General features: G+C 40.0%; 1 protein-coding gene across 2 annotated transcripts in view; it reads left to right on the top strand.

The window, feature by feature from the left end:
* exoc4 (exocyst complex component 4) overlaps positions 1-10961 on the top strand; it is a 122606-nt gene that overhangs the window by 12138 nt on the left and 99507 nt on the right. For both annotated transcript variants that reach the window (XR_004327697.1, XM_032504985.1), the window contains exons 6-8: positions 278-378; positions 515-669; positions 6687-6867. Coding sequence is in view for 1 of the 2 variants with exons in the window: in XM_032504985.1 (XP_032360876.1) it covers positions 278-378; positions 515-669; positions 6687-6867 (437 nt within the window). In the remaining variant the exon portion in view is untranslated. The remainder of the gene's footprint in view (positions 1-277; positions 379-514; positions 670-6686; positions 6868-10961) is intronic.

Raw genomic sequence — 10961 nt, forward strand, 5'->3', positions numbered from 1 at the left:
GTCTTTTTACAACTGTCTATTATTAAAGGTGCAGTAAGCGATGCTGCACGAAGATTGTTGATATTTGAACTCACCTCCAGACAAATTCACCACCCCCAGCTTCTTTTTCAGCACACACAGAAAATAGAGAGCTAGGTGACCGTGAGGAGCTATTCGCTGAATTTACAAAAGTGTATTAAATTGATTACAATACCTTCAAAATAATTAGATCCTTATGCCTGTAAATGTTTTTTAAACAGATACAGTGCACGCTAACCTATGTGTATACTTATTTTAGTGCGTGAGCTGCAGCAGGATGTGCGAGAGTTAAACCAAGCGGAGCTCTCTGAGGTGGATCCAGAGGGGAACAGTGCTGAGTTTATGGGCATCCTGATCAAGGTAGACATGAACATTACACACACTGTTAATTGTAGATTTTCACACCACCAATATGTTACATCCACCTTTTGTGTTCTGTGCTGTTATTTCATTTTGTGCTCATGCTTCAAGTGTTTGGATCGTTCTTTTTCTTCAGGCTCTGGCCAAGTTGAAGAAAATCCCTGAGACCATCAAAGCCATAATGGAGCGGCTGGAACCTGAGCTGAAACAGATCGTCAAGAGGTCCACCACTCAGATAGCAGACCATGCTTACCAGAGAGGAGAGAACTTGGCCCAGGAGAGCAAGCCAAGGTACAGTAATGAGACACACTGAAGGAGGAAGGCACTATGTTAGAAGAATACCATGATCAATTCCCTGAAGGGCAGGGATTGCTACAGATCAGTGAAAAAAATTGAGAAAACTGAAGGTGAATATTAGATAGTAAATAAAGAGAGACATGGAACATAACTGGAATCAGCCACGTTTCCAACAAATGAGTGTAAACGGCAGTATGCAGCTACTGTTTTACTCTAAAAAAATACCTTTTAATAAGACGTCACTTGAAATCTCCTCAGTATTTGTATCTATGCAAGAGTTTTATTAAAGCAGCCTGCTTGCTTATTCTTCTGTAGTTATAGTATCCCCATTTGACTCAATTCCCTAGTGTCATTAACTACAAGCTGCCCACTCCCTTCAGTGGTTGCTAAAGTGTATTCTTCTTAATACAGTCAAGCTCTTTATAAATAATGATATAACCTGGATTAGTCACCAAGTCATGTTTGATGTTAACATGTAGATTTTTTTTTTTTTTTTTTTTTGTTTATTTTTTTTTTTTTTTTAGAGCTGACGTGAAGGCAGTAGACAACATGTTTTAAATGCAGTCCCACAGTGTTCATAGTCAGACAGTCAACCGGTATGAAACACAGTAAAGACTAGGACCGGAGGCACGCCTCAGACCATGAAACAGATACTTGCTGCTTTAAACTAGACAAGTCATGGTACCCCCCCCCCCCCCCCCCCCCCCCACCCCCCCCCCCCACACACACACACCCACCACACACACACACACACAAAACAACTTCACACCTGCAGCTGCTAAATTAAAAGCAGTCACATCAGCTCCTGCAGACATACACATACAGCGAGCAGACTTGGGAAACACAGGTCTCAGGCCACTGATCCTGAACCATTTAAGAGGAACGTCTTGTTTTCTGTCTGGGATGTTCTCTTTGGCCTCGTCTGCCTTCCCTCTCCAGGTGCCTGCTGAATCTCATCTCACTTCAGTGTAGCTCATCTCAGCTCAACTCCTTACAGATTGTTTTAAGTGTGTGTGTCTGTGTGTGTGTGTGTGTGTGTGTGTGTGTGTGTGTCTGTGTGTGTGTGTGTGTGTGTACTGTATTTGTGTCTGAGCATTTGCATTGGGGCAAACACTAAAGACGTTTGTTTGTGTGTGTTTCTACTTGGATACATACACACCTAGTTCTGCTTTTGTTCACACTTTAATTTAAAGTAGAGGCTTGTTGCTATGGAAACTCTTACCAATCTACCAGTTGAAGGGAACAATGGTCTTGTATATTGCACACTATATTTTATAGCACTGCAGACTGGCAGGCAACACTTAAGCACTTTACAGTATATACGGTGGTGCATGGCTTAGTCTCTGAGGTTTATGTTCTCATTCAGATCCTCCGTGACTGGCCACATTGAAGTGCACTTTCACTAGATTTTTACTTTTAGTAAGATACTTCATCCAACGTTATTAACATGCACCACTGATCTGTGAGTCTTTCTTTGTGAGACTTGTTGAACTCCATTTTTTCATTTTGCATTACAAAAACAGAGCCTTATTTCTCCTTGCTTTGTGTCTTTGGTTTAGGAAATTCTGAGTCCAATCTCAATCCCAAAGAAAGAGCACAACTTTAAAGTCATAGTCGTAGCAGAAATGCTTGAATGAGCAAAGAACATTAAGATAAAAGGCTAAGTATTTTAAATCCAATTTAAAAAACAAGCAATGCGCATTGATCACAAGATTGATTGCTTGTCTCTTTTGTACAGTTTTTCCTCTGCCTGTTCAGTAGAGTGGTCATTGGGAAACGTCTAAAGGACACATTTGTGTTAATGTGTTTCTGCTCTGTGGATTTCATTTCATTGTCCTCCCAAAATGAAATAAATAAACACACACACACACACACACACACACAGTTGTAGTTTCTGTCAGATAGTCAGGGACTGTACATTCAAGTGTGTGTGCTGCCTGCTGTCTCTCCCAACTGTTCATCAGCCATGTGTGTGTCAGCTTCGATCCTGAGGGGAAATGAGAAGTGAGGCCTCTAAGAACAGACAATATGGATTAGGATGGCCTCCACTGGGAGATAACGAGGAGGACTCTGCTGTCTACACTTTGTGTGTGTGTCTGTCTGTCTGTCTGTCTTAGTGTGTGCGCTTAAGGGGTAAGGTGGGGGTATGGTTGGAGTGCGCTTAGAAATTTAACAGAAAAAAAGTAGTTAGGTCAGAGCCATAACTTTAATGCATGTCCATCTACATGTATGACCATAAATTCTTTGTCATTTTCTGAAAGTTGGTGTTCACTGCATCAGTCCTTTATGTTTATACATGAGAGAGCGGGGTGAGAGAATTCCTTGACTCATTGACATTTCACAGCTCCTCTCTTCGTCTCACGAACATCTTCCATTCACTGAGTTATAGCTCATAGTGATTTGTGCCTGCTTTCCTCTCCATTAATAACATTTACTCGCTGCTACTGCCAGTGTAGTGACAGACAGCCAACCAAAATGCCCCCTAGTGAAGCATCCATCTTGTCTTTACATTATCCTGATACCTTCCCATGAAACCTTGGCCACTTGACACAACTTTTAGCATGCTTTCTTTTCTTGCAGCATTTAAATAGCTGGTTATTTGTATTGACTTGGTATTAATGAGGAATGGGCTCCGGCGCTTTCGAGGAATGTTTGATAGAGGATGGTTTGTTTTTGGAAGTCACAACTTTTCTAGTTTGAAATTTAAACTATTATTCTGGTTAGCTGTACATCTGGCAAATAATAATAATAGTTTTTTCTTAATTAAATCAGCAGAAAAGCTGATTAGTTTGGTGTGAGAAAGATCAGTTAGACTTGAGGGTAAGAGGGCAAGATACAGTTGAACTTTGACATAGTCTCTGGGCTGCATAAGTTCAGCATTATCATTTTTACAAGGCATGTTACATATATACTTGTAGAGTGTAAGATTAGAAATGCAGCTATTTGTAAGAGTTCCATAGCTTGTGTTTGTTTTATAAAACGGTTCAGCTGCCCAGAAAAGAAAGAACTGTATAAATCTATGACTTTAAAGGCTTTAGTGCTTAACTTTTTGATATTAATGAGCGTCGGTTACATTCAAGCCAAATGAGCTGCTACAAAGCTAATTAAGACTATCAGCTCAACACAACTCTCTGTACTTCTCTGCATGGCTGTGTTCAGAAGATTGTGTCGTCGGGCAACTTTCGCACGCAGAAACTCAAGTCAAGATAATTACCTCTTCTGAAGAGTGTTTTATTTTTATCCGTCGTGTCCTCCTTGGCTACTAGCAGCTGTATGGGGGAAGGGTGGGGTTGGTGCACTATCAAGGAAGGCTTGTATCACGTGGACATGTTGACAGTTTTGTTGTCATTACTTAGAATTCCTCATGGGGGAGACAGAAACTATGCACTAGCTTTAAGCTGATGTTGCCTTGAAAAAAAAACGTTGCACTTACCAGCAATTAAATAAAACCCAATTAAAATACCAGATGAGAGTATTTGAAGACCAGTGTTAGACAAACAGTGTGATTATATTTATATTAAATGTATTAACCCTACTAAAATAAAGTGGGCACTCACTAGCATGGGTGTACCGGGTGGTACCCATTTAGTCTCAACTAATGTAACCTGTGTTCCCTCTTTACTTTGAAAGCTTTGTCCTTGTGCAGAAGCAGGTATAGCAAAGTCTGTATGAAAGCATTAGTTGATTAACCTGAGTTTCCAATCCAGAGCGTGGCACTCAGATCAAGTTTGCGGTCTTTTTGGTTTTGGCTTTGCTCTCTTCAGCCAGAGCCATTTAAAACTAATGAGAGTAGCTGTTCATTTGAGTGTAGGTTTGGCAGCTCACTACTTTTGCGATAGCCAGCCCAGGTGCCAGGTTATTACTGTAGGAAGAATAATTGTGAGTACAGTGTGGCTTAAAAGTTTGGGCACCCCAGGTAAAAATTGGTATTAACGTTCATAAAGAAGCCAAGAAAAGATGGTTAAATCTCCAAAAGGCATCAAATGACAGACTAGACATTCATATAATATGTCACAAAAAGTTAGATTTTATTTCCATCATTTACACTTTTGAAAATAAGAGAAAACAAAAAAATGGCGTCTGCAAAAGTTTGGGCACCCTGCAGAGTTAATAACTTGTACTGCCTCCTTTTGGCAAGTATCACAGCTTGGAAACGCTTCTTGTAGCCAGCCAAGAGTCTTTCAATTCTTGTTTGAGGTATCTTTGCGCATTCTTCCTTACAAAAGTCTTCCATAGATTCCTGGGCTGTCTGTGACGCACTGCTCTTTTAAGGTCTATCTATAGATTTTCAATTATGTTGAGGTCAAGAGATTGTGAAGGCCATGGCAAAACCTTCAGTTTATGCCTCTTGATATAATCCACCGTGGATTTTGAGGTGTGTTTAGGATCATTATCCATTTGGAGAAGCCATCCTCTCTTTAACTTCTGTTTTTTCACAGATGGTATCAAGTTAGCGTCCAAAATTAGCTGAAGTTTTATTGAATCAATTTTTCCTTCTACTCTTGAAATGTTCCCCCTGCCACTGGCTGCAATATAACCCCAAAACATGATTGATTCCCCCCAATGCTTAACAGTTGGACACAGGTTCTTTTCATTAAATTCAGTGCCTTTTCTGCTCCAAACTTACCTTTGCTCATTGTGGCCAAAAAGTTCTATTTTAACATCATCGGTCCACAGGACTTTTTTCCACAATGCGTCAGGCTTGTCTATATGTTCATTTGCAAATTCAAAACGCTGATTTTTGTGGTGAAGACGTAGAATAGGTTTTCTTCTGATGACTCTTCCATGAAGACCATATTTTTACAAGTATTTGTTTATAGTGGAATGGTGTAGCACAACTCCAGTGTCTGCCAGGTCTTTCTGGATCGAACGTGCAATCAAACGTGGGTTTGGACTTGCTTTTCTCACAATCCTGCGAGCTGCTCTGTCTGATATTTTTCTTGGTCTTATAGATCTTGCTTTAACTTCCACTGTTCCTGATGACATTTCTTAATTACACTCCGAACAGAGGATATAAGCATCTGAAAACGCTTTGCTATCTTCTTATAGCCTTCTCCTGCTTTGTGAGCATCAGCTATTTTCAGTTTCAGTTTTCTAGACAACTGCTTAGTTAACCCATGGTGCTGATTATTGGGGCAAGGTCAGATGAGTCTGGACATTTAAAACCTTAAGATTGACATCACCTGTTCCTTCCAGACAGTCATTGAGAACAATCCATGAAAACATGGAAGTGAAACACCTAATTGGTGATGTGAAATGTACTCTGTGATGTTTTTGGGGTAGATTATCTGTTGCTTTCTGTAATTTCTCTCATTTCCTTCAGGAGAACTAGAGTTTACCTATACATATACCTCTAGTAGCAGTGAAGAGGTAAAATGTAACGCAGAATCTCTTCACATTAGTATAATGTACTCTATGTTTGATACAACTGCAGGGACTTTGTTATTACAAAATTATCTTAGAAAAAAGTCTATTTTAGATGCTGTTTAACATGGCCGTCAGTATTTCTCAACTGTTTTAATAGATACCATGAATTTGGAGGTAAGGCAAACATGCAGGAGCATAGAAAGCTGTCTCTAACTGGCAATACTCTGGAGTGTGGAGACTTTTTCAGGTCTTTGACGGTAATAGAAAAAAACGAAAATCTGTCAACTGTCTTATTTTTCTCTCTAATATTACAACAGAAGCTAAATCCCTTGGCGGCTTTCTGCTTTATTTGTTTAGTAATCCAAGGCCTAGTGATTTACTGTTGGAGTTTCCAACAGCATTTTCCTAACCAATAACATGTGGAGTGAATTTAATGCTGGCTTACAAAATAATGTTTTTCCAAAAGGGAAACAAATCCGTATCACATGTAATTTGTTCTGTTTCTATATTTCTTCTCATAATTTCTCTTGATCTCCCTCCTTTTCCCTTTCCTCTTCATGTACTTATCCCCACTCTCTTGCTCTCCATCCCTCTCGTTTCTCATCTTTGCCCTCCCTTTCTACTCTCTTTGGCTCCCTCTACAGGCTGCTGCTGGAACTGCTGGAGCTTTTGTTTGATAAGTTCAAGGCAGTGGCCCAGGCTCACAGCGTGGTGTTGACCCACCTGCATCAGATCGCAGTGCAGTGCCCTGGCGGGGCCCACAATGAGGGCATCAAACTCTACGAGCAGGCCGACGTCTCTGCCAAGATCCAGACAGTGCTGCAGGTCAGATATGAACAACAACAATAGAAGAGTGCTCGGTATATTTTAGAGAATATTAGATATCAAATAAAGATGAAGCTTTAAACATCATCCACTATACAGATTATATAAGAATCAAATATTACTTATCTGTGTGGGCATATTGAATAACAAAGTTTGCCTTGTCTATGTATATTTCTGTGAGGAAATACATGTATAATCTAGAAATCAAGCCTACTTTAATGTATGACATTATTGTTCTCTTTTAGTGAATTTTACATTGCTACTTTGAGTATAGAGCTAAATTGTAGCACTGCACATTGTTTGTTTGGCCCTCCCTTGCTGGCATACCCAAGGATTTAATGTTTCATCCACTGACATGGAGATTTGTTCATCCTTGATTTATTTTCCACCCAGCACTTAAACGCTGATTTAATTCACCTTCTCTTAGTAAATTAATCAGTAGGAAACTGTCAGTGATGTGATGAATGGCATTCAATCTGTCAGTAAAGAGTAGCACGAGGAAAAGACAGGGGAAGCTTGATTGCTTGGATTAATTATTTCTTTAATTGGCGTGTATTTGTGCTGTGTTCTTGCTCCCTGCTTGATTGGCTGAGGGGATGAGCAGCTGTTGAGCTGACCTATGGCAAATCTCGAAGGAAAATCTGTGGCAGTAGTTGCTCTCAAAACTGTGTGTGTGTGTGTGTGTGTGTGTGTGTGTGTGTGTGTGTGTGTGTGTGTGTGTGTGTGTGTGTGTGTGTGTGTGTGTGTGTGTGTGTGTGTGTGTGTGTGTGTGTGTGTGTGTGTGTGTGTGTGTGTGTGTGTGTGTGTGTGTGCGCGCCAAGAAAACAGCCTTTTCTGAAGCATAACTCATGTGTATAACCACTTTTTAACTAGCATGAATTTATTAAAGAGGATGAGGTGCTTATTCCTGAATTTGAACAGGCATTTCTCACCCATCCGTAACTTAGATGTACTTTATATAAATATTCAAGGGCCCTCTGACAAAGTGAAGCAGAATTTGCTTCCTGCTGTACTTTCTCAGAGGGCTGAACTGAATGCTTTTATTGTCGCCATGGTAATCGATGGCAAGGTCAGAACACAGACCAATGTTTTAGCTGATAATAAAACTTCAAACGAATAAATAAAAGGACAGGATGCTGTTGCCTAATGAAAGTCCATCTATTTCTAACTCGTGCACTACGGCTCCTCTGCTTCCAATAACCTGAGTTTTTTTTCCCCCAGCTGGCATGCATTCATAAATACAGGAGTGTTTAGGTGTATGCATGTGTGTTTCCGAGAGTGTGATTGTGCATAGGCATGTACTGTAATAGCTCTTCTGTACCAGCCCAGTTATAAAAGGCGTTAAGCCATTCCCAAGCATGCAATCACTGCCAACACCCAGTTGCCTGGGGCTTCACTATCCCCTGTCTCTGCGATGTAAGATAATGAAATCTCTTGATTAGAATACTCATTACGTGAAATGAGGTTTTCTTATTCACTCACTCGTGTTATTATTTCCTGACCGATTGTATCAATATGAAAGCCCCTCGTCCAGCCCTCCCTCCCTCTTGCCATTTCTCTCATCTCTTGCTTGTTCTTTCGCCTTTCTCTCCCACTCTCCATTTCCATTTCCCTTGCTCCTTCTTTCTTCAGCATCATTCCTGCTGGCTCTGTATTACGGTCTTACAATTTCCCACTACCTTGTGCATACCCCTCTTGCTCCTTGTAATTTCCTTCTTCATCTCATTATCTTGCTTTATTTTTCTCTCACAACTCCCACACTCCCTTTCACCCCCTTCTTTTAGCCCACTCTGAGAGTCAGATATCAGCAATGAGAGAATTTTAATTCCTTCAGCTCCCACGGTGGCTCTGTTAAATCTTATAGTATACCGGGTAAGCTCTTATCTCACGTCGTAAGACCCTAAAAAGGACAGGAACCTACACAACATTGGTCAAAATGTGCTTACAATCTTTATTAGACCCTAATAATATCTTCAGTTCAGCAATAACTACTGTAACATTCAGTTTTGCATTCAAAATATGCAATTTAATAGTGATACTTCTATAATTCAGGCTTGAACAGAAGAAGACGTGATATTTTTTCCTTTTTCCTTTTAAATCATTTTAGTTCCTGCCTGTCTCACACTTTTTACTTATTGCAGTTCACATCTGTGACATGTATAGAAACCTCTTGGTATGTGTTTTTTTTTTTTCTCACTTTGAGAGGTGGAGATACCAGGTTGACCTTTTCACATGACATACCAGCAGACAGATGCAAAAGCCGACAGAAACACAGGGTGCACCCAGTTACATGGCCTTGGCAAAGAAACACCATTACCCAGGATGTGACTGAGGCCCGGTAGGCTTAGAATGGGGAGTAGGTAAACAAGCTTTTGAAAGTCAAGATTCATGTAATGGTTCTTATCCTTGTTAAAAAACCCGCAGAGCTTCTGCTGTTAATTTCAATGTGGAAGTATTGATTCATAGCATAGAAGACTGGATGATAATCAGTGGTATTGATGCTGGAAGGAGTGTTTTAAGGCCACTTCACAAATTTTCAAGTGGCTTTCTGTAAAATGTGAGTATATCTATTGATTATTTACACAACTATTGAATTTACATTTCTAAGTGTACACCACTGCCTGTCTTTGCTGCTCTCTACATTTATCCATGGTTGCCTTTTCTATCAGAAACTATCTTGTTTTTCAAAGCAGTCAGTTGTATCAAAGAAATCAAAGTGAATGGAATGTGTGTGTATTCATAAGTGATTAATAGGCTTCTCTTTTCTCTTACATAAATACAGTATAGAAGCATCTGACAGTCTGTCAGCCTGGCAAGTTTAATGTGATGTACATGTTTGTCAAAACAACATTAGGTGCCAAGCAAGAAAATCCACAAGTTTACTTTTTAATCATGAACAATATGGAAGTCACAATACATTATCAGGTAATTGGGTAAAGTAGTTCATAAAAGATCCCAGTTTATAAACCTCTCCATGAATTCTTCATTAAGACCACCCAGTGGGAGTGTTATTTAATGTATATTAGATTTGCCACAGAGTGTCTCTAGCAACTGACATTGATCACTCTTTGACCTTGTCAGCCTTTTGGTTTGAGGCGTGTAAGTTTGTTAATTAGCTCGGCATTTGCGCATTCTGCAAGGATTTGTGGCTGGCTGACTGCTTGCCATGTCCGTTGTCTGCTGTGAGTGTGTGACCGGAGTGCAAATCACACTTTTAATGAATGGCTTCCTCTCTGCAAACAAGGAACTTTGAGCCTGCATTCAAAAATATGTATAGATGCTGACTTCTAGATCATAGAAACTTCACAAGAGAACTCATGAACATGAGCATATTAAAATGTTCTACTGTAGCCAGAGATACCGAAGGGTGCAACATGGGCTGAGCTTTTTTGATGTGGGCTCCAAATGAGTTCAATTTTAAAAAGCAAACTTTGATCAAATTGACATTCAGGTACCCGTCTGCTTTAGAATATGCCTGTTGGTACGAACCAATAAAGTCCTCTCTCTCTCTCTCTCTCTCTCTCTCAAAACACACGTCTTAAAGGAATCATTTCATTGCCGTAGATTAACCAAGACAAAAGAGGGGTGTTATGTTTGTGCATATAAATATACAAGTGGCTTAAATATGCGGTGCCTTCTCTCAGCTCATCAATAGAGTGAAAACGAGGCGAATTGAACTGCCAGAGAGCAGCTAGAAGACAATGATCTCTTTTAATTAGATATGAAGCACAGACATGGCTACGTTGTTCTTGCCCAACATTTTAATAATGTGTCACATTTATTCTGCCCTCCAAAAGCGCTGTCATATTTACATATTGCTGCAGCGCAGTGAAGTCTACCGTCACCACGGTAAGGTCTCTACTCTCTCAGATCCACGCACACCAACCCCCTTCCCACCCATATCCACTACATCAAAATCACTCGAGACTTCATCAACTGTTCATGGATGTTTTTACAGTCATTTTCATGACTTAATGATAGGTTGATTGTTATGACTCAGTGGTGCAAAAGGGTACACAATATAATGTCCTGTATAGTAAACACTGTTGTGGCTTACATTTTAAATGGTGGGCTCGCCAGGTGTTTTTTTTTTT

Source organism: Etheostoma spectabile, chromosome 23 (assembly GCF_008692095.1).
Source record: "Etheostoma spectabile isolate EspeVRDwgs_2016 chromosome 23, UIUC_Espe_1.0, whole genome shotgun sequence".
NCBI classification, from domain to species: domain Eukaryota; kingdom Metazoa; phylum Chordata; class Actinopteri; order Perciformes; family Percidae; genus Etheostoma; species Etheostoma spectabile.